Source organism: Episyrphus balteatus, chromosome 2 (assembly GCF_945859705.1).
Source record: "Episyrphus balteatus chromosome 2, idEpiBalt1.1, whole genome shotgun sequence".
Lineage (NCBI taxonomy): Eukaryota > Metazoa > Arthropoda > Insecta > Diptera > Syrphidae > Episyrphus > Episyrphus balteatus.
In genome coordinates, this window is record NC_079135.1 from 33,414,299 (window position 1) to 33,437,271 (window position 22,973).

The following is a 22,973-nucleotide window of genomic DNA, read 5'->3' on the forward strand; positions in this document are numbered from 1 at the left end:
AAATTAAAAATATTAAAATTTTAGAAAATTTTCAAAAAACGCATTTTTGGATTTTTCAAAAATATTTCAATTTTTTTTTTTTTTTTGAAAAATCAGTTTTTTGAAAACGGGTTGGTGGAAAATTTTGAAATATTGGTTTTATGTGTAAATTAATTATTTCTTCAAAATGGCATACCAACTTTTTTTTTGAAAAATGTTAGAAAATTTTTATACATATATAAAAAAATATTTTTTTTTTTAAAACGGCTTTCTAAAAATACCTTTTTATACAAGTAATAAAATAGCATAGGTACTTGGTTTTTTGTAAAATATCATTTAAAACGATGTTTAATTTCTTGAAAATATCAAATTTTAAATTTTTTCCTAGTTTTCTTTAATAAAAAGCTTTAACATTAGAATTACTTTTATCATAAGAGCAAGTACGTGCGACCCCAGTCGTGTATTTTATTTTGTTAACTATTCACCGAAAATAACTATTGACTCCATAATAGATTTTCCATCCCTGATATACATATGTATCAAAAATATAATTTATGATAGTTTTAACTAAGCGTATGACCACAATATGCACTCAAAGTGTTTTTTATCATTAGTTTTTTTTAATTGGCAAAACGATGAATTTTGCTCCAGTCTCTGAACTTTTTGGTAACACACACAAGTTGCTTTGTATTATTAACCTAAAAGATATAAACGTCTAAAAAAACTTTTTGTTTGAACCTGATTAACCTTGAAAATTGTTCTTTAAAGAATATTAAATTTAGACCGTAGCTTTTTTTGTTTACATTCTAATATTTTATAGCATACAAATTACCTATACAAATTACCTATAGAAGTATATAACTGGTTCTTAAAATATCTTTTGACAATGTTCAGTTCTCTTTTTTTTTTTTTTTGAAGAAATTCCCGAGTCAATTTACATTCATGGTCTATTTTCCAAACAATGCTCCCAATTGAATTTGAAGGCCAAGTGGTAGTTACTAAAAAAAAAGGGTCTGATGTCCAAAGTTGTTTTTCGCCTTCTTCGTCTGTATATGAAAATTGGTTATGTATATACATAAAAAGAATTCTATACCTAGGTATTTCTGCCCTCATTTAAGTGCTTACACCAAATACAATTAAAGTAATTGCCTTTTCCGCATCTTTTCTATAAAAAAACAGAGCAGCCCTTCTTCCACCTTTCCACACCAACCAACCGACCAATCGACTTTATAAAAAGCCAAGGACAGACATTACGTGTGTCCTTATCTATGCAAAAGGTATAATATCGTAACAAGGTATAAGTGGAAGTGTTTTACCTAGGTACTAGAGGTTCATAAAAACCATCTTCTGATATTTTGACTTCAAAACGTCAAGTATAACAACCCCCTGTTCCTTAGAGCTTTCATAGCTATTACCCATCATCGGTTATTTTCTATCCTTGGGGGACGAGTTTTTTGGTTGCTTATGAAGCGTCTTCAATTTGCGGTGTAAATGAATTTTATTCATCTACTTTCTCGCTCGGTGACACCCTAGAACCCTAACCTAACTGGCTTTTACACTTCTGTGTTTCTACTCTTTGGCTGCTTTGCAGTACCACGTGTCCAAAACAATTGAAATTTGCCTGCGTGTGCGGAGTAAAATTCCAAAGAAAAAATAGAAATCAAGGACTTAACTAACCCCGCAATGACCAAAAACACCATTGGCATGAGACAGAGCGTAGAGTTGAGAAAAGTTGTTTTGTATTATTTTTTTTTTTTATGTGGAATGTAAATGTATAAAAAGGTAACGAAAAAGTAATAAAAAAATTTATTTTATTAACTTTTTTTAATTTACCACTTCTACGGCTGCGGCTATTATTATATCTAAGAGGAGATCATCAGGACGACTTTTGTGGTAACCTTAGAATGTAATTGATTTTATGATATTATGGCGCCCTGAATTCTTATGGTTAAATGTAAAATTTGTAGGTACTAATTTGTATTTTTGCAAGGAGGTGGAGGGCCAAGGGTAAGTTAATTAAAAAAAAAGAGTAGAACTTCTTGCGGAAAGTTTAAGTGAGAATAAATATTAATTGTCAAGTTTTCTTTTAAATTAATTTCATATCTAGGTAAGACTTAATTTTGTTCAAAAACGTTTCTGTGTTTATTGCTCTTATGATTTAGATACAAAAAATTTAAGCCTTAGGTATATTTTGGATAACGTATGTCTTTTACTGAACTTTTTTTTCAAAAACCATTATTTGTGGACCCACATTTGCATTTGCATTTGCATTTGCATTTGCATTTGCATTTGCATTTGCATTTGCATTTGCATTTCCATTTCCATTTCCATTTCCATTTCCATTTCCATTTCCATTTCCATTTGCATTTGCATTTGCATTTGCATTTGCATTTGCATTTGCATTTGCATTTGCATTTGCATTTGCATTTGCATTTGCATTTGCATTTGCATTTGCATTTGCATTTGCATTTGCATTTGCATTTGCATTTGCATTTGCATTTGCATTTGCATTTGCATTTGCATTTGCATTTGCATTTGCATTTGCATTTGCATTTCCATTTCCATTTCCATTTCCATTTCCATTTCCATTTCCATTTCCATTTCCATTTCCATTTCCATTTCCATTTGCATTTGCATTTGCATTTGCATTTGCATTTGCATTTGCATTTGCATTTGCATTTGCATTTGCATTTGCATTTGCATTTGCATTTGCATTTGCATTTGCATTTGCATTTGCATTTGCATTTGCATTTGCATTTGCATTTGCATTTGCATTTGCATTTGCATTTGCATTTGCATTTGCATTTGCATTTGCATTTGCATTTGCATTTGCATTTGCATTTGCATTTGCATTTGCATTTGCATTTGCATTTGCATTTGCATTTGCATTTGCATTTGCATTTGCATTTGCATTTGCATTTGCATTTGCATTTGCATTTGCATTTGCATTTGCATTTGCATTTGCATTTGCATTTGCATTTGCATTTGCATTTGCATTTGCATTTGCATTTGCATTTGCATTTGCATTTGCATTTGCATTTGCATTTGCATTTGCATTTGCATTTGCATTTGCATTTGCATTTGCATTTGCATTTGCATTTGCATTTGCATTTGCATTTGCATTTGCATTTGCATTTGCATTTGCATTTGCATTTGCATTTGCATTTGCATTTGCATTTGCATTTGCATTTGCATTTGCGTTTGCATTTGCATTTGCCATTGCATTTGCGTTTGCATTTGCGTTTGCATTTGCATTTGCCATTGCATTTGCATTTGCATTTGCATTTGCATTTGCATTTGCATTTGCATTTGCATTTGCATTTGCATTTGCATTTGCATTTGCATTTGCATTTGCATTTGCATTTGCATTTGCATTTGCATTTGCATTTGCATTTGCATTTGCATTTGCATTTCCATTTCCATTTCCATTTCCATTTCCATTTCCATTTCCATTTCCATTTCCATTTCCATTTCCATTTCCATTTCCATTTCCATTTCCATTTCCATTTCCATTTGCATTTGCATTTGCATTTCCATTTCCATTTGCATTTGCATTTGCATTTGCATTTGCATTTGCATTTGCATTTGCATTTGCATTTGCATTTGCATTTGCATTTGCATTTGCATTTGCATTTGCATTTGCATTTGCATTTGCATTTGCATTTGCATTTGCATTTGCATTTGCATTTGCATTTGCATTTGCATTTGCATTTGCATTTGCATTTGCATTTGCATTTGCATTTGCATTTGCATTTGCATTTGCATTTGCATTTGCATTTGCATTTGCATTTGCATTTGCATTTGCATTTGCATTTGCATTTGCATTTGCATTTGCATTTGCATTTGCATTTGCATTTGCATTTGCATTTGCATTTGCATTTGCATTTGCATTTGCATTTGCATTTGCATTTGCATTTGCATTTGCATTTGCATTTGCATTTGCATTTGCATTTGCATTTGCATTTGCATTTGCATTTGCATTTGCATTTGCATTTGCATTTGCGTTTGCATTTGCATTTGCCATTGCATTTGCGTTTGCATTTGCGTTTGCATTTGCATTTGCCATTGCATTTGCATTTGCATTTGCATTTGCATTTGCATTTGCATTTGCATTTGCATTTGCATTTGCATTTGCATTTGCATTTGCATTTGCATTTGCATTTGCATTTGCATTTGCATTTGCATTTGCATTTGCATTTGCATTTGCATTTGCCATTGCATTTGCATTTGCATTTGCGTTTGCATTTGCAGTTGCATTTGCATTTGCCATTGCATTTGCATTTGCGTTTGCGTTTGCGTTTGCACTTGCGTTTGCATTTGCAGTTGCAATTGCATTTTCAGTCATAATTTTTTTATAACTTTTTTTATTTAAACCTTTTTTTTAATCGGATTTTTCGAAGTTGTGTGCATTTTTAAAAGTCTATTTTTTGTTAGAACTCGAACACACATGAATTAAACAAAAATTCGAGTATGACGTTGTAATACAAATATGACTAAGCACATTCTATTCATCTGACATTAACCAGATATGACCCATTTACTTGGTTCATTTTTTATTAGAGTCTTTATTGCTTATCATATCACCCTAGTTCACAATTATTATTATTTTTTGTACTCATTTTTTTTTTTTTTTTCATTTTTGTTCTTCCAACTTCACTTGCATTTTTAGGTCAAATCCTGAGGCAATAGTCATCATCAGCAGCTCCACAAACTAACAAAAAAACAACAACAAACCATATAATAAGACCCCATACACCATAAAAAGAAAATTACTACTAACTAAACAAGGACAAATAAGAGAATGGCGGGACAAAAAATTATAAACCGTTTCTCTTTGGCTTTTTGAAAAACGTAAAGATACGGTACGGATACGGGCTGACAACAACACAAGGGCATTTTATATGTATAAATATATAGAAGCAATGAGCACAACAAACTGGCTGCAATTGCCGCGTACTATTGTGAATATCTAAAAGCATTCATAAACCGTTTATTTAATGGAAATTTATATATTTAAGGACACAGTCGTTGTTGTCGTCGCAGTCGTAGTCGGAAGCAATTTGTCCTTTGAAATGTAATTGTAACTTCCTTTTAACCTTTTGCAGTGCTGCGGCATAGTCTATCCCTTTCTCTCTCTCTCTCTCTCTCACTGTTCGTGTTATTATTTTGCTACTTAAAGGATAAATTTGTGCTAACTGTTGAAGGAGTTCAAGGAGCTCTTTTGCTACTTTCTTTTTTTAAATAGAGCAGGTCCATTGGGGGCTTTATTTGTAGGTATGATGAAAAAGTATCTGAAGGTATATTTGAAAGGCGTGACTGTCAACTTGAAAAAGAAAAATTTATGAATTCAGAATTTGTTTATGTTCCACTTTTTATTTTTATATAAGTTTGACCTAGAGATTTTATGGATCTAAGAAGGAATCGACTGTCACACCGACACATTTTTGCATGGTTTTCGATAATTTCAATTATCAGTCCGGTCAAAATTTTTAAGGCAAGTGAAATCAAAAGTTTAGGCCATAATTTGCATATAGTTTGCATCAAACTTGCATACAGCCTGTACACAAACTGCGAAAAGTTTTAATCATTATATAAAAAATTTTTCTTTTATCAATCTGCTAGAAATTTTCAAGACCAATGAAATAAAAGTTTGGGCCATAATTTGTATACAGTTTGCATTAAACTTGCATACAGTTTGCACACAACCTAGGTACTAAAAGTTTATGAATGAAGAAAAAAAACAACAAATTCTTATTTACTACACATTTCTTTTATCAATCCGGTAGACATTTTTAAGACTTATAAATGGTCAATAATTTGCCAAAAGTTTGCATTAAAGATTAAACTTGCACACAACCTACGAAAAGTTTATGTGTGCCATAACTCTTTTAATTAAAAAACAAACACCCGATTCTTTATTTACAACGCTTTTCTTTTTTAAATATACTAGATATTTTCAAGACCAATAAAATTAAAGTTTGTATCAAATTTTGCAAACAGTTTGCATTAAAATTGCATACAGTTTGCACAAAATCTACGAAAAGTTTATGTGTGCTATATCTTTTTTAATAGTCTTTTCCAATCAATTCTTGATGAAACAACCAATATTGAACCTCCCTTTAAAAATGCAAAAGGATTCACAAGTCGATTTCATTACAATATCGTGACTGCATCAAGTTGCTTTCAAAACTATAACAGCCGCTTTTAATAATAACTTGCCTCTTCAATTCTGCCGAGGCCAACAGATTTATAATTTCCATACTTAAACTTCTATTTCTTAGTTCATATTATCTGTTTACACTGTTATCTCATATTCAACATATCAAGTAGCCTTTAGGATATTTCCATCCCGTAAATCCCTGAGCTGAACTACCAAATGTTGCTACTAATAATGAAATGCCTTGCTTTTCCCTTTGAAAACCAATTATTAATAAATTCTTCCATAGCCATATTTTCTCATGCTTTGACTTTGTATTCTATTTCCAGCAGGACCCATCTCACAAAGGATCTTGCCCAAACACTATTAACAACCATGCCGATTCTAAGCAATTGCTAAACTGTAATTATTATTATTTGCATCAACGACGAAGTGCGCAAACACGAATAGCAGCGGAACGAAACCGCAGCTGCTGTTGCAACCCTATGGGAAAGTGCATCTCTAAACAACCCTCGGCTATAACTATAGCACTGTCCACAACCGATTTGGCAACAGCAAATCATATATTGAGCAAATTCTCGGACAACACTGATTATATATCACTCAAGGACGAGCTCGGAAATCCGCTATATGAATATTTTGGCCAAGGCAAGACTGAAATATTTTATGGTTCATCGAGAAGAGATTGCACAACAAGTTCAACGGATTGCTGGAAAAGGACAATAATCCCTGATTCGACTGAGGAGGATACCAATAATAATAGGAATTATCGACGAAACATCAGGCAAGAACAAGGAGTTCCGGTTGATTGTAACAGCTTTGGTGACACTGGAAGTGGTCTAGATAATGAGGTAAGTTCGTAACACTAATTAGATTACACAATCGATTAGTTATTTTGCAAACTGAATAGGACTTTATATAGAGTCCTTGTGTTACTTGAAGGAATTTTCCCCTCTCTTGTTTTCTTTGAGCTGATGGTTGAAGATGGTTTATACAAAGATGTTTAATTGGGAAGATTGTTTTGAATTTAGGTCTATAAGGCAATTGAGGGTGATTCCGTTTTTGAAGGTTATATAAAGAAGGGAAACTTGAACTTTAAACAATGTCAAGAAAAAGTTTGTTGTGATGTGCCCCGACCCAAACGACCCTCCACAAGATGACGACGTCGAAGACTATGCGATGAAATTAGGGAAATTAATTTCTTAACATTGTTTCAAAGATAAGATAAATAAACGATTATTTCAATTCAAAGTGGAATGGCGGTGGTGGTGGCGGTAGTGCCGCCGCGCCGCCATCGGGAGAATGCGGGAAAAGTTTCTATGGTAGTAAAGATAAAGCAAACACCGATTTTATATATTATATATACGTTTTTCTTTAGAACCAAAAAGTTGAGATTAAAGATCACGCATAACTTAACGGAATATAGTACTTATAAAGTTAAATTAGTCAAATTGAGTTGAAACTAAAGCAGGAAAAGTCTTAATTTTCGAATGAATCAGCAACAGATTGAAGCGATTTATTGCTTAATATAAGAAGAATTTATTATTGTCTTTGAATGATATAATGACTAAGAAGATGATATTTTTGTTTTTGGTATAGGTAAGGCTTTAATTCTTTATACAAAAAATATTACTTGAAGGTTATAAAAAAAGTAAAAGTGAATTAAACATACAGTAAATAAAAAAATAGAGTTGCTTTAAGTGGAATTTTGGTACCAATTTTTATTAAAGATGCAAACTAGAATGTATTAATATGGGAAATTCGAAAAACCTAATTAGATGTGTTCGTTAAGTAGTGCTTTTTTATATCGAACGTCCATCGTTGGTTTTAACACCTGCGCTGCAAGAAACTAAGTTACTCACACAAGTTGATGGATATTCATTTCTAATCCAAAAGAGCTGAGCAGCCAGCTTTATTTTACTTCTAATTTTCTACAAAAAACCACTCGAACGAGTCGTAAAATTGTATCTTATGAAAGAAAAAAGGTTTTTTTGTAGATTTAGGTACATTAAAAAAAACTCCTTTTTTCGAGATTTGAGAAATTTTTTGAATAAGACTTAAAAAAATTAAACACCTATGAAAAACCAATATTTTCGAAGTCTTACGTTAAATAACTTTTGACGCATCCATGCGATTAATGGTGGTATCGAGATCTTTTTTTTTTATTACAAGTCTAATATTTGAACTTGGTACCAATTTTCATTTCGGGGCGAATTTCGTCTATGAATAATATTATTTGATTGGTACATGGCAGGTAAACTATTATTTTAAAAGCTCTCTTGCCAGTTTGCACAAAAATCTGAGTAAAAAGATTGAATATTTCAGTCAGTGATTCAACCTATCCGTTGAAGAGTTTTTCGGTATATAGAATCCCCAGACGAAACTGTTGAACAAATGTACTCCAAACTCGGCTGAAAGCATTTTGCGAAAACTTTTCAAAAAGATTTTCGAATTTTTCAAACAACAAGCTTGCTTGTTTGACTTTTTTTATGGATTGTCAAGAACATTTAAATTATCTATTTACAATCGAAATATTTTAATTTTTTTTCTATTCGGACGAAGATATTTTCGGATCAAAGTCTCGAAATAATGTTTGGTTTAAAGATATGAGTTCACAGTAACTAGGCAAATACATTCAGGTAGAAAAAATTATATTTTATTTTTTTCAGATTTTTGGGTAAAAAAGTACATTTTCAAAAATTTCCTCCAAAACCATCGAGTGATTTAAAGCTCTATTCACAGCTGAAAACCAAAAGTTTCTTCAAGGTCTGGTAGCTTTATCAACTTCCATTTAGTTGTGGAAAATTCATGCAATTTTATTAAACGTTTCCATATCCATGTAATGTTACTGATTGAGCTTGCCTCAAACCCACTATGTACCAAAATCATATTTTTGCTAAACTTAATCCCAATTTTATTGCTACCAAGAATAATCCCAATAATCAATATAACCTTCTTCAACTCATAGCTTGATATCTGTATACAAAAAAGAACAAACAAAAATCTCTTGTTCTAACGTTCACTTTTCTCTTTTTTGGAAATAGTCTTCCAAAAAGAATAAAACCTTCTGTGATGGAGAAACTTAAAGCCCAGACTCTTTCCCAAAAAAAAAAAATGTAATCACATCGAGGCAAAAAGTTTTATTTGCCCAAACTTGCAAACAAATAAACTTTCCTTATCGGTAAAATCAACACTTTGCCATCTCAAACCCTCTTACTGCTGCTGCACGCCAGTAGTAAGGAACAAAACAAGAGTAAAAGTTAACTACTAAGCACATCATAGCACTACTCTGCTACACGAGACTAAAGCCCAGTTGGCCAAAACATGAAGAAGCCAGAACCAGAAGGCCAACAACTACTGTTCATGTTTCGTTTCTCTCTGGTTTCGTCTCCTTATTGTTTCCATGATGACATGTCCCTCTGTCCCTTCCCGTGGAAGTTGTCGTCCGTCGTCGATAATAAGGGTTTAATAATATAAGGGCTTAGTAGTTTCGGAGTTTTATCCTTTGTTCTTTTATTTTTTTACTTTAACTTCTTTCACATCCATCCCAACTTCCCAACACATCCTTGTTCTGGTTGTTTTTTTTTTTTTTTGTTCTTTTGGTTTAAAGGAAGAATGCACTTCTTTAAGCTCTGTGAGCTTTTTTTGGAATAAAATGAAATTAAAAAAATAGAGTATGCAATACTCGACAAACAGAGGCTTTCATAGTGAATAAAATCAACAAAAAAAAAATTATCAGACGGGAAGGACATTCAGCAGCAGGAATATACACAAAAAAAAAAAAAAAAAATAACTCAAAAGTCAAAGAATTCAACGCGTAGATTTAAAGGATTGCCTGGATTGCAGATCCTATTGAAAGGCCCAGAGTTATTCATACAATTCGGTTGGCTTAAAATATAAAGAACTTTTTTGTAAATAGTTTTTTGCTTGTTATTTAGTTTATTCGATTTTTAGCAGCTCCCCAAAACTCGCAACTCCCTGCTGCTTCGGCTGCATACGAATAGAGAAACGGAGAGTTTGGGATTTATTTTGTTTACCTACATTAAATATTGAGTTGAATATAAAAGGGGGATTTTGTGTATCGACATCGAGTTGGGCATTGAACGAACATCGAACTGTGAGAATCGGTGGTTGTTGTATATATAAAATTGGATAGATATAAAATGAGGAAGAAGCTTCCTTTTGGGTTATCAACCAGCAGCGCCGGATACTTAAAAGTTTCCTAATTTGCAGAGTTTTTGGTCTTTTTTTTTTACTCTATCGACTCGGCTGGCATATTGAAAACGAGATTACCTAGACATGGGTAGATTTCAGGACAATGAGTTTTTCTGGGAATGGGTATTTGTACTACTTTTTTTAGTTTATGGGGTTTGTTTTAAAATCCCGTCGAAGAGAATTGAAAGTCTTTGTATAGATTTTGAATTTATTAAAATTAATCTTAATTGCAGTTCGGATTTGGGTATCAGGGGAAAAAAAAACATATAAAGAACATGCATGAATGGTATTGGAAAGATTTGATGCATCAATTGGTGCAAAGTTTTGGTTGGAAATTCTTAACAAATTCGGTCTAGTTGTTACTGAACTTTTTTGGTAAGTTAACTCTGGAATGGAACAATAAACAAAATTTTTTCTCTATCACTCCAAATTCCATTTTCTCAAATGTACCTGTTAAATAGTATCTTTAAATTTTAATTAAATCCAATCAAATAATTTTCGAGTTAAAGTTCAGAACTGATAGAAACTGGCATCAGACAAATTAATTTTGTTTTGAATAGGTAATACCGAAATAGCATGTGATTAGAACGCTATACCTAGTAAATCTCATTTGAGTAGGTCTTTTAGCTTGAAGAACAAAAATCACTAGAGTTCATTCCAATAAAGGCAAAATATTTTCGAGGTCAAAGTTAAAAAAAAAAGTATAAAAACATTTTTATACTTTTTCAAATTTTTCTAAGTAATTCACTAAGAAGTCATTACTATGAAATCAGAAAGATGTATTCTTGTAGGCTGTAGGGGCTTAAACGTTTATGAAAAATAATGATTTTCTTAAACTTTGCACCTCGAATATCTTTTAAACGGTTGGTTAACGAAAAAACTGTATAAAGCCTTTTCTTAGAGCGTTTAATTTTCTACAAGAATTTGTAGAAAATTTGCTGAAAGTCGATTGATAAAAAAATTATTTTTACTTGCGATATAGGTACTATATATCAAGTTATGCATTCGTACAAAAAAAAAAAGTTGAGATAACATTTTTCCATGACATTACGATGGTAGACAATGCCAAAAAAGTGGGTCCCGGAAGTCCGTCTGTCTGTCTGTCTGTCTGTCAGTCTGTCTGTCAGTCTGTCTGTCTGTCTGTATAAGGAGCTACAGCCTAAACGGATGGACCGATTAATGTCAAACTTAGTATGTAGCGTTATTTGGCGACTCTGCAGAGGGGTTTTTGGAATTAATTTTTTTGGACCAAAAATAACGGTACTTGTCATATACCGATTTTAGTAAAATTGAAATATCTCGAAAACAACTCTAACGATTTTGTTTAAAAAATTCAAGTGTTAGTTTTAAGCTAAAGTCTATCTTTCAATAGAAAAAAATTTTTTTGAAAATCATTATTAACGGTACCTGCCATAGAACCGTTTTTTTTCAAATCCGATTATCTCCGAAACTGATTATTCGATTGCAACGAAACTTTTTGTGCAGAAGCATTTATATAATTTAAATATAAACCAAAAATAAAATTTTGAAAAAAATAATTTTTGGATTTTTAAAAAAAATTTGAAATTTTTTTTTTTGAAAAATCAAATTTTCGAAAACGGGACATTGAACTTTTTTGAAATTTTGTTTTTAGATGTTGATTAGTGATTTCTACCAAATGGCATACTAATTTTATTTTAAAACTTTTTTACCAAAAAAATATTTATAAAAAATTAGTTTTTTAAAAAACGGCTCTAACGATTTTGAAAATTTTTTTTCTAAAAATTCATGTTAATATATCAATCAAAACTGCATACTTGTTTTGGAGGGTAATTTAATTTCAGATTTTATTTTATTTTTTTTCAAAAACGAATTTTGTTTTTTTTTCCAAATTTCTATATAAAAAGTCTTAAAAATTTAAGCAACTTTAACTCTAAGAGCAAGTTTGTGCGACCCAGTCGTGCATTTTATTTTTTTTAAATATGACATTTATGTGAAAATGGAAAACTGCGAAGCGGAGGATCTTCCCATTAATATTAAAAGCTAACATTTGGTGAGTATGTTTTACAAATTCTTGACCAAGACAATATTTGAAAGAACAAAAAAAGAATATTCAAGATAAATTTCAATGAAATAGGAACACTTGTTGGTATTCCTTACATTAACCCTCTGTCGTCAGAAAAAAGAAGGTCCTGTTCCTTGTTTTCCTTCATAAAGACCAAAAATAATTAATTGAATTATGATTTTCATTTAGGTACTGAATTTTAATTTCTACTCAATGTCAGTTCAAAACTAAATTGCAGTTTTCATAAAAGTCAATATACAAATAACAATAAATTTGTATGTAATGAATTCTCCTTTTGAAGAATGAAATTCGCCACTGACTCGCGTCGCCTTGTACTAAAAAGATTATTGAAATAAAATGCACGACTGGGTCGCACGAACTTGCTCTTAGAGTTGAAGTTGCTTAAATTGTTAAGACTTTTTATATAGAAACTTGGGAAATATAGGCACATAAAAACAAAAAACAAAACAAAAAAAAAATAAAATTCATTTTTCAAAAAAAATAAAACAATATCTGAAATCAAATCGCCCCACAAAACAAGTATGCAGTTTTATTTGATATATTAAGGTGCATTTTTAGAAAAAAAATTTTCAAAATCGTTACAGCCGTTTTTTAAAAAACTAATTTTTTATAAATAATTTTTTTAAAAAAAAGTTCAAAAATAAAATTGGTATACCATTATGTAGAAATCACTAATCAACATCTAAAAACAAAATTTCAACAAAATTCAATGTCCCGTTTTCGAAAATTTGATTTTTCAAAAAAAAATTTACAAAATTTTTTTAAAAATCCAAAAATTATTTTTTAAAAAAATTTATTTTTGGCTTATATTTAAATTATATAAATGCTTTTGTATAAAAAATTTCGTTGAAATACAATAAGTAATTTTGCAGAAAATCCGATTTGAAAAAAGCGGTCCTATGGCAGGTACCGTTAATAACTATTTTCAAAAAAATTTTTTTTCTTCAAAAGATAGACCTTGTTTAAAAACTAACATTGGAATTTTTTTAACAAAATCGTTGGAGCCGTTTTCGTGAAATTTAACTTTTCCGAAATTTTTGTACGACAGGTACCGTTATTTTTGGTCCAAAAAAATTAATTCCAAAAACCCCTCTGGAGAGTCTCCAAAAACTGCTACATACCAAGTTTGGAGTCAATCGGTTCATCCACTTAGGCTCTAGTTCCTTATACAGACAGACAGACAGACAGACAGACTGACAGACTGACAGACTGACAGACTGACAGACTGACAGACTGACAGACTGACAGACTGACAGACTGACAGACTGACAGACTGACAGACTGACAGACTGACAGACTGACAGACTGACAGACTGACAGACTGACAGACTGACAGACTGACAGACTGACAGACTGACAGACTGACAGACTGACAGACAGGCGGACTTCCGGGACCCACTTTTTTGGCATTGTCTATCATCGTAATGTCATGGAAAAATGTTATCTCAACTTTTTTTTTTTGTACGAATGCATAACTTGATATACAGGGTGTCCCATAAGTAATGGATCAAACGAAATATGCTGATAGGCCAACTTTAGGGCTCTCAGAAATTGGTAACTTGTTCATCCCAAATCCTTACCGTTTTCGATTTAATGCAGTTTTTGTGAAATTTCGAAAAATCCCGACTTTGCAACAGTATTTTGCTTCCTCCGTTCATAATTGATTTTTGTTTTTTACAATTCTTTCACTAAAACATTGAGTAATAATAAGAAATAATTAATTAATCAAAATATTTTTTATTTCATACTCCATTTTGCTGCAAATTAATTAACAGTTCCATGTTTTATAAAAACTCAATTTCTTTCTTTTATTTCAGAGCAACACCCTGAAAAAAATTTGTATAGTGTGGCACTGGTTTATTATTTTGAAAACTTGTCGTGTTTTTGCAGTTTTCAAAAATGTATAAAAGTTTCCAAAGTTGAAGATAGAACTGAAGATATTACAATTTAAAAGCAACAAAACAGGGCTTTTCAGAGAAAAATAACAAAGAAAAATAAACACATTTTCTCGACTGTTGTTTGTTTATTTCTTTTTGAAAAAAAGCCTCGATTTTTGTTTGTTATTTTGCTCTGAAAACGTCTGTTTTTTTGCATTCAAATTAAAATATCTTTCGTTCTAATTTCAACTTTGGAAATTTTTATACATTTTTGAAAACTGCAATAACACAGCAAGTTTTCAAAATAATAAACCAGTGCCACACCATACAAATTTTTTTCAGGGTGTTGCTCTGAAATAAAAGAAAGAAATTGAGTTTTTATAAAACATGGAACTGTTAATTAATTTGCAGCAAAATGGCGTATGAAATAAAAAATATTTTGATTAATTAATTATTTCTTATTATTAGGCAATGTTTTAGTGAAAGAATTGTATAAAACAAAAATCAATTATGAGCGGAGGAAGCAAAATACTGTTGCCAAGTCGGGATTTTTCGAAATTTCACAAAAACTGCATTAAAACGAAAACGGTAAGGATTTGGGATGAACAAGTTACCAATTTCTGAGAGCCCTAAAGTTGGCCTATCAGCATATTTCGTTTGATCCATTACTTTTGGGACACCCTGTATAGTACCTATATCGCAAGTAAAAATGATTTGTTTTTTTTTAGTCATCAATTATTATTAAACTTAATTCATATTATTAGCTTCAATAACTGAAATATGTAGTTATTCTCTTTAATTTAAAACTAAGAATGTTCATTGCGTCAAAACGGTAAAACACTACATACAGTGCGGTTCACATGGTTAGACGCACCAATTTTCGTTTACATAAATTTCATTTTTTTTTGTGTGTGTGCAAGAATAACCAAAAAAATTGTATTTATTAGAATGGTTATTTAGTTCTTAATAGAAAAACAAAAAGAAATAGTGGGTGAGTGGAAGTTAACGGTACTTTTTAGTCCTTCTTGTCCGTGATGTAAGAAAAAGGGCAGCTTTTTTCGGTTCACATGATTAGACGCACACCTTAAATTAGTTAGTTTGGCGAGATCTATTGCACTGATTTGATTAAAGGAGAATGGGCAAGTTTGTATGGAATGTGGACGTTGCGCGGCCAGGAATGAATTTTTTGTTTTTTGCTGTAATTAAGGTTTACAAATTTTGTGGAGAAGTTTTATCCTTGTGGCGTACACCAAAAACGGATAAAATGCATTTTTGCATAAAACAGTTTATGCAGGTTGTCTCAAAGTTTTATCTTATGTGTGTATTTTTTAAGTGCAAAATACGATACTCTCTCATTTTCCCTAAATCTGAAGACCTTTATCTTGAATTTCCAACCACTAGAACCCAAACTATAAGCATTTTAAAACAACAGTTTCAAGACAATTTTGAGAGTTTCGTTATTCAATTTTTTGTTAGTTTGAATTGTTTGAAAACTTTCGAACAAAATCTTGAAGTGGTTGTCTTAAAAATCTTATATTATGAGTTCTATTGGTCGGATTTTCAAGAGTAATGACTTCAGACTCAGGGAAAATGACAGAGCATCATATTTTATGTTCCAAATAAAAATATAAACCAATTTGTCGTTCATACATTGAATAATGCATTAACGATACTAATACTGCATTTTCTTACATTCTTAACGCAATACTGCGAAACGTCCATAGTAAAAGTTTTTCCTAAGTTATAGTCCTTTCATTTGATACCAATTTTATTAATGGCCGCTCAACGTCCAAAATGCCCATTCTCCTTTGGAAGATTAAACATCAAGAAGTTAATTTTTAGTGATTTTCATTCAAAATCTGTTAAAAAAATTTCTGAGCGCGAAAGAATAATTGATAAATGACGCGTTGGATTCCAAAGGTCTTTCCATTAGCCCCATTGCCAAAAAAAATAGGATGAAGTGACTATTTCGAGAGAAATTATTTAAAAAACAGTGCATCCTACGAAAAAAACTTCAAAGGAGGAACAATAGAAGCTTTAACACCCCAGGAAAAATGAAAATTTATAAAAAAAAGCGTCGAAAACAGCTCTATCCCCGAGCAAAATTTAAGAAAAAGCTCGGCTAACGGGAAGAACATCAACTTTTCGGTGATTTCCACAACTTTCACGATTTTCACAAGGAGGAAAAGTTTTTGACACTTCAACATTCAAGAAAAGGAGGAGTAATGGTTTTGGGAGCCATTTAATATTACATTCGATTTAGTTTTCGTTTCAAACCGCTCTTTTTTTCAAACGGCGATTTTTAAAGACTATTTTTAAGTTTTATTTTAATCTAGGATGTTCAGCATTAAAAAAAAATCACCGAAAAGTTGATGTTCTTCCCGTTAGCCGAGCTTTTTCTTAAATTTTGCTCGGGGATAGAGCTGTTTTCGACGCTTTTTTCATAAATTTTCATTTTTCCTGGGGTGTTAAAGCTTCTATTGTTCCTCCTTTGAAGTTTTTTTCATAGGATGCACTGTTTTTTAAATAATTTCTCTCGAAATAGTCACTTCATCCTATTTTTTTTGGCAATGGGGCTAATGGAAAGACCTTTGGAATCCAACGCGTCATTTATCCCTTATTCTTTCGCGCTCAGAAATTTTTTTAACAGATTTTGAATGAAAATCACTAAAAATTAACTTCTTGATGTTTAATCTTCCAAATTTAATCAAATCAGTGCAATAGATCTCACCAAACTAACTAATTTAAGGTGTGCGTCTAATCATGTGAACCGAAAAAAGCTGCCCTTTTTCTTACATCACGGACAAGAAGGACTAAAAAGTACCGTTAACTTCCACTCACCCACTATTTCTTTTTGTTTTTCTATTAAGAACTAAATAACCATTCTAATAAATACAATTTTTTTGGTTATTCTTGCACACACACAAAAAAAAAATGAAATTTATGTAAACGAAAATTGGTGCGTCTAACCATGTGAACCGCACTGTATGTATGTATATGTAACAAAAATCAACAAAATGGATTTAATAAACGGTCTTCCTCAACACAATCGACAAGGTTACTGGCCTTTTATCAGTATTTTTCTTGATATAAGCCTTTCATTCATTCTATTTATAATTTTATAATTTTTAGTATTGATTAATGAAGAATGAAAAGAATAAGAAATAAAATGCACGACTGGGTCGCACGAACTTGCTCTTAGAGTTAAAGTTGCTTAAATTTTTAAGACTTTTTATATAGAAATTTGGAAAATGTAGGTACCTACTATATAGGTAAAAAAAAAAAATAAAATTAGTTTTTTAAGAAAATAAAATAAAATCTGAAATCAAATTGCCCTCCAAAACAAGTATGCAATTTTGATTGATATATTAACATGCATTTTTAGAAAAAAAAATTTCAAAATCGTTAGAGCCGTTTTTTAAAAATCTAATTTTTTATAAATAATTTTTTGGAAAAAAAGTTTTAAAATAATATTGGTATGCCATTTTGTAAAAATCACTAATCAACATCTAAAAAAAAAATTTCAAAAAAATTCAATGTCCCGTTTTCGAAAATTTGATTTTTGAAAAAATAATTTTCAACATTTTTTTTAAAAATCCAAAAATTATTTTTTTTGAAATTTTGTTTTTGGTTTATATTTAAATTATATAAATGCTTCTTCACAAAAAGTTTCGTTGAAATCGAATAAGCTCTTTCAGAGATAATCGGATTTGAAAAAAACGGTTCTATGGCAGATACCGTTAATAATGATTTTCAAAAAAAAATTTTTTTATTGAAAGATAGACCTTGTCTTAAAACTAACATTTGAATTTTTTAAACAAAATCGTTAGAGCCGTTTTTGAGAAATTTCAATTTTACTAAAATCGGTATATGACAAGTACCGTTATTTTTGGTCCAAAAAAATTAATTCCAAAAACCCCTCTGGAGAGGCGCCAAATAATGCTACATACCAAGTTTGACATCAATCGGTTCATCCGTTTAAGCTGTAGATTCGTTTACAGACAGACAGACTGACAGACTGACAGACGGACAGACAGACGGACTTCCGGGACCCACTTTTTTATCATTCTCTACCATCGTAATGTCATGGAAAAATGCTATCTCAACTTTTTTTTTTTGTACGAATGCATAACTTGTTATATAGTAGGTACCTATATCGCAAGTAAAAAGTAATAAAAATAAAGTTTGTTGCTCAGCTCTTTTGTTTGAACAACTTATATACCTTTCATTGTGAATCCGCCACAAAAATAATGACACTTTTTGATTTTTGTTCAAGTTTATGTATATCAAAGAAATAACATAAAAATACAGTCAAACCCAAATAAAAGAGAATTCATTAATCTTAAAACTAGATTTGAAGTGCTGATTTTTGTAAACACTACTTTTGATATCCATTTACATCGTTGATGCTACTGGTGCCTTCTATGCCTTTTAAACATCTGATTTCCGTTAGTTGTGTTTGGTATAGGTACATACAAAGTAAAACCCCTATTACTTATTGTTATATTAATTATTTTATTATTCTTTGATACTTTTCGAAAATATTTATCAAGACAACCTGTGATACTAGCCAGGGCATAATTGTGATACTTAACAGAGCATCCTGCAAATCCTTAGAGAACAAACAAATGAAGAAGAAATTAAATTGCCATTTAAACAATTCTATGACTCTGTCCATAAGTAAAAGGAAATCGTATCCGACCATGGGTTATCAAATCAAACATTTGCGACATCTGACGGAAACAAAATTGAATGAAACACATAAAATCTAATTCCTCAACCAATTACAGTTAGTTTACTTATCACATATTTAACCCAAAAGATATCCTTCTTTGAACACACAGATGTCTCTAGTATAAGGGTATCGATTTCTTTACAACCCTTATCCAACATGGCGTTATTATCCCCTAATGCGCAAACTCTAAACCACAAACTTCTACACTACCACTATACTTTCTCTAGCACAATTCATCGACATATCTACTCATTCATTTGAAAAACGGATTCGAGTACATTCACAAGGACTCGTGTCCTTCTCGGTTAAATCTCTTCAAGTTGAATAAAAAAAAAATCCAAAATATTTTCAAATAATGAAAACTCTAATAAGAAAATCAATTCAATGTAATCAAATCTCGAGCCGGTTACTTTATTATTCGTGTGAAAGCAGCAACTTATTCTAATTAGTTGATCAAAATCAATCCCAATAAGTGTAGAGGTGTGATTCATACCTCTACACGTCTAGAAGGACTTTTTTTTTATACAATTTTCCAAGGACTATTTTTTCTGCTCTGCAAAAATTTTAACTGCGAAGAACGCAAATTATTATTTGAAGGATATCTTCAAGTGATCCTTGGAAAACAAAAAAAAAATACTGAAATTAAGGCAAACTTGGTGTACATTTTAGTTTGTTTTATTGTGTTTTAAGACATTTTTTAGTGGATTTTTTTAAGTGAAGAACAAAAGATCCAATATTATAGATACCTGCAAAAAGTGAGTCTGCAGAAAAGAAAAAAAAATTGCCTGCCCCATTAGAGTGACCTCCCTTACCCCAACCTACAACAAAAACAACAACAACAACTGCTTACTTACCAGCCGCGTATATCCGCAATGAATTGTAAAATATAGATAAAAGGATAGAAGGATATAGAAAAAAAAACAGAAGGAAAAAAAAATCAAATATAATAAAAAATACCCCCATTGTGGGTGTAAGTGCCCACGGCCGTCGATAGGACTATTGGCGACAACAACAACAAAGCAAACATCTGCCACCACGGGGGCAAACACGGGCTAAAAATGGATGAATGTGAGAACCTCGTGATCGATCCAGAAGATTTCGAGGAGTCACCATTTAATGACGAAATAGCAGACGAAGGCGACGTGATGGTAAATATAATTTCTCATATTTTTTCTTGCTTTAGGTAAATTTCTCTTCAATGTATTGTGTCTTTTTTGAATGACAGTCTTTTTTCCCTGCCACCCTTAAAAAGAACCACCCCATCACTATTTGCTCTCACCTCGAAACATCCTAGATTTTTAACGACGACGACGACACGTCGACGATGATGATTCATATCAGGAGCACTCATAATCTAAGGCGCAAATCAAAGCTAGAGCCTCGTTAGTATCAAATAGACAGCCAAGCCGGTATCCACACAGTTGGTATAGGGTACTTTTGATGCACGACTTAAAGAAAAAGAGGACAACATTATGTGTGACGTGTGTGTTGTTTGTGTTTATACCTTGACAAACATAATTATGTGAAGTTATTTATATTTCGGTTTGTGTGGGCGGGAAAAAGTGGGAGTGGAAGGGGGAAAAGATTTAAAGTGCTGCTGTTAGCAGACTCGAAATCATCTAAAAACCCTAACACAAGTGCACTCCTGTTAGATACTTATGAGGGTGGGGAACCTATAGTAAAGTTTTGTCCTACTGACAGTGCATTGTACACTCAAAAAATTTCATGTGTAAATAGTACTAATAACTGCGTACATTCTACGAATTTTATTCGTGGTTTTCAGCCACGAATGTTATTCGTAAAATGGACGTTTATTAGTACTTTTACGAATATTTTATTAGTATTCGTAGAAAATCATGCGTACATTGTACGAATACTATTAGTAGATTTACATTCCCATTCGTACATTGCACGAATAATTTGTAGTATTTACTAATGCTTTTCTCATTCATTCGTACATTGTACAGCACTATTCGTATATTGTACGAATAGCATTGTAATATACGAATAGCATTGTAATATTTACAAATGGCTTTACTAATAATTCGTACATTGTACAGTGCTATTCGTTTAAGGCACGAATGTTATTTATTGTAGAACTTTCCGCCATTGGTTTTTTTCCTGAAATTTCTTGAAATATTAATTGTTGAAATAATTACCCAAGCATATAACTGTACTTCAAAAGTATAATAATTTATTGCATACATTTTTTAAAATTTATTAGTTTTTGGACTTAAATATTATACCACATGTATTCCCTGGTGTTCATATTGTTTTTCTTGGAAGACCACTGAAAATATATACATAAACAATAAACATATAACATTGAAAATCGCTCGAAAGAATGTCTATACTTACAATAAATATTTTAGAAAAGTACTTCTAACCAGAGAGGTTTTGATATGGTCCGCCATTTGCCAATTGGTAAAGCTGATTGTTGATGAATTCTTGATGCAAACCTTGGAAGAATATTCTAAAATGAAAGTTAAAAGGCAAAAAATAAATTAGGATTAATGAAATAAGCTATAAAGGACAATGATTTAATCTTAAACATAGATTACTCACCCGATTTTTGTTGTGATTCTGGTTGTTCAGTCGATCCTTGGTTCTGTAATCACTTCAAACACTATTTTTACAAACTTTATGTTACTAAATTATCTAATTATATTTTCCGTGAAATATAGGCGATCTACTAGCGACGACACGCGTATAGCAACTAACTTTTTGATGCTATTTAGGAATGGAAAATGATTAACAAATAACTTAAACAACGGATATTTCGGTTCAAATTTGGTACCACTCAACGAATTATTCGTATATTCTACGAATAATGCGTACAGGCACCCTACGAATAAATTTCTCTACGAATATTAGTATTTATTTAGTAAATAGTACGAATTTATTAGTAAATACTACGAATACAATGCAAGAAATTACGAATGCATTCGTACCAGTGGCGTACGTTGAGTCACCGGGGCCCCGGGGTAAGACTAAAATTTGGGGCCCCTTTGATATTTGGGGGCCCCTTAGTTACAAAAAAAAATTACGTATACGCCATACGTTTTTTTTTTGTATGGCTTATTTAGTTTTAGGTTTATTTTAATCTTTTAATATGTTCGTAATGCACTTTGCTATACTTACTTAAAATGTCTCTCATAAAAGTAGTAAACACTTGTACTAGGGGCCCCCAAAATAAAATATTTAGAGACCCCTAAAATAAAAATTTTTTTAGCTTAGGATTGATGGTTCTTGGGGCCTCTGTTCTGAAGTAATAAAAACATATTTTATTTTCCATCATCAGACATATTTTTTTTTATTTTGGGGCCCCTGAAAAATTATTTTTAGAGCCTCAAAATTAAGTGCTTAGAGGCCCCTAAAATATAATATAATTTTTTTGGACCCAAGAATTAAAAGGTATTGGGGCCTCTGTTCTGAAGTAATATTCGGAATGCCACCAATAACGTAATGTTTTTATTTTGGGCCCTGATGTATTTATGTTGGGGCCCCTGAATTTATATTTAATTTTCCATTTGATTGTTTTGAACCACTTTAGAAGATCCTCAAATAATATTTTTTTGCTGTTTTGGGGCCCCTAATGTATTATTTGTGGTGGCAAAGATTTTTCAAGTAATATTTTTTGGGGCCCTAAGATAAAATTATAATTTTTCTTTTAAAAAAGCAGTTTATTTTTTTTTTTGGGGCCCCTGGGGTAACTTTTTTTTAAATCAACATACATAAATTGTGTGGCTACCAATGCATTATACATTACACTGAATGACATAATTTGTCTCCCTGGTTACTTCGTAACTCAATTTATGTTAACAGTTTGCTTCTCTGCATTGGCTCCAGTGTTGGCCCTGGGGTCGGTCGGGGGCCCCGGGGCACCGCCCTGCTTGCCCCAAGGGAGTGTACGCCCCTGATTCGTACGAAGAATTTACGAATGTT

At 31.6% G+C, this 22,973-nt stretch overlaps 1 protein-coding gene across 9 annotated transcripts in view; it reads left to right on the forward strand.

Moving 5' to 3' along the window:
- LOC129909189 (probable serine/threonine-protein kinase nek3) overlaps positions 1 to 22,973 on the forward strand; it is a 186,978-nt gene that overhangs the window by 79,575 nt on the left and 84,430 nt on the right. For 6 of the 9 annotated variants that reach the window (XM_055986208.1, XM_055986203.1, XM_055986200.1 and 3 more), the window contains one exon: positions 6,466 to 6,987. In XM_055986208.1, the coding sequence (XP_055842183.1) occupies positions 6,466 to 6,987 (522 nt within the window). Of the gene's footprint in view, positions 1 to 6,465; positions 6,988 to 19,090; positions 20,177 to 22,973 lie in introns of those variants that run through there. The other 3 variants (XM_055986201.1, XM_055986206.1, XM_055986207.1) reach the window with 2 other exon arrangements.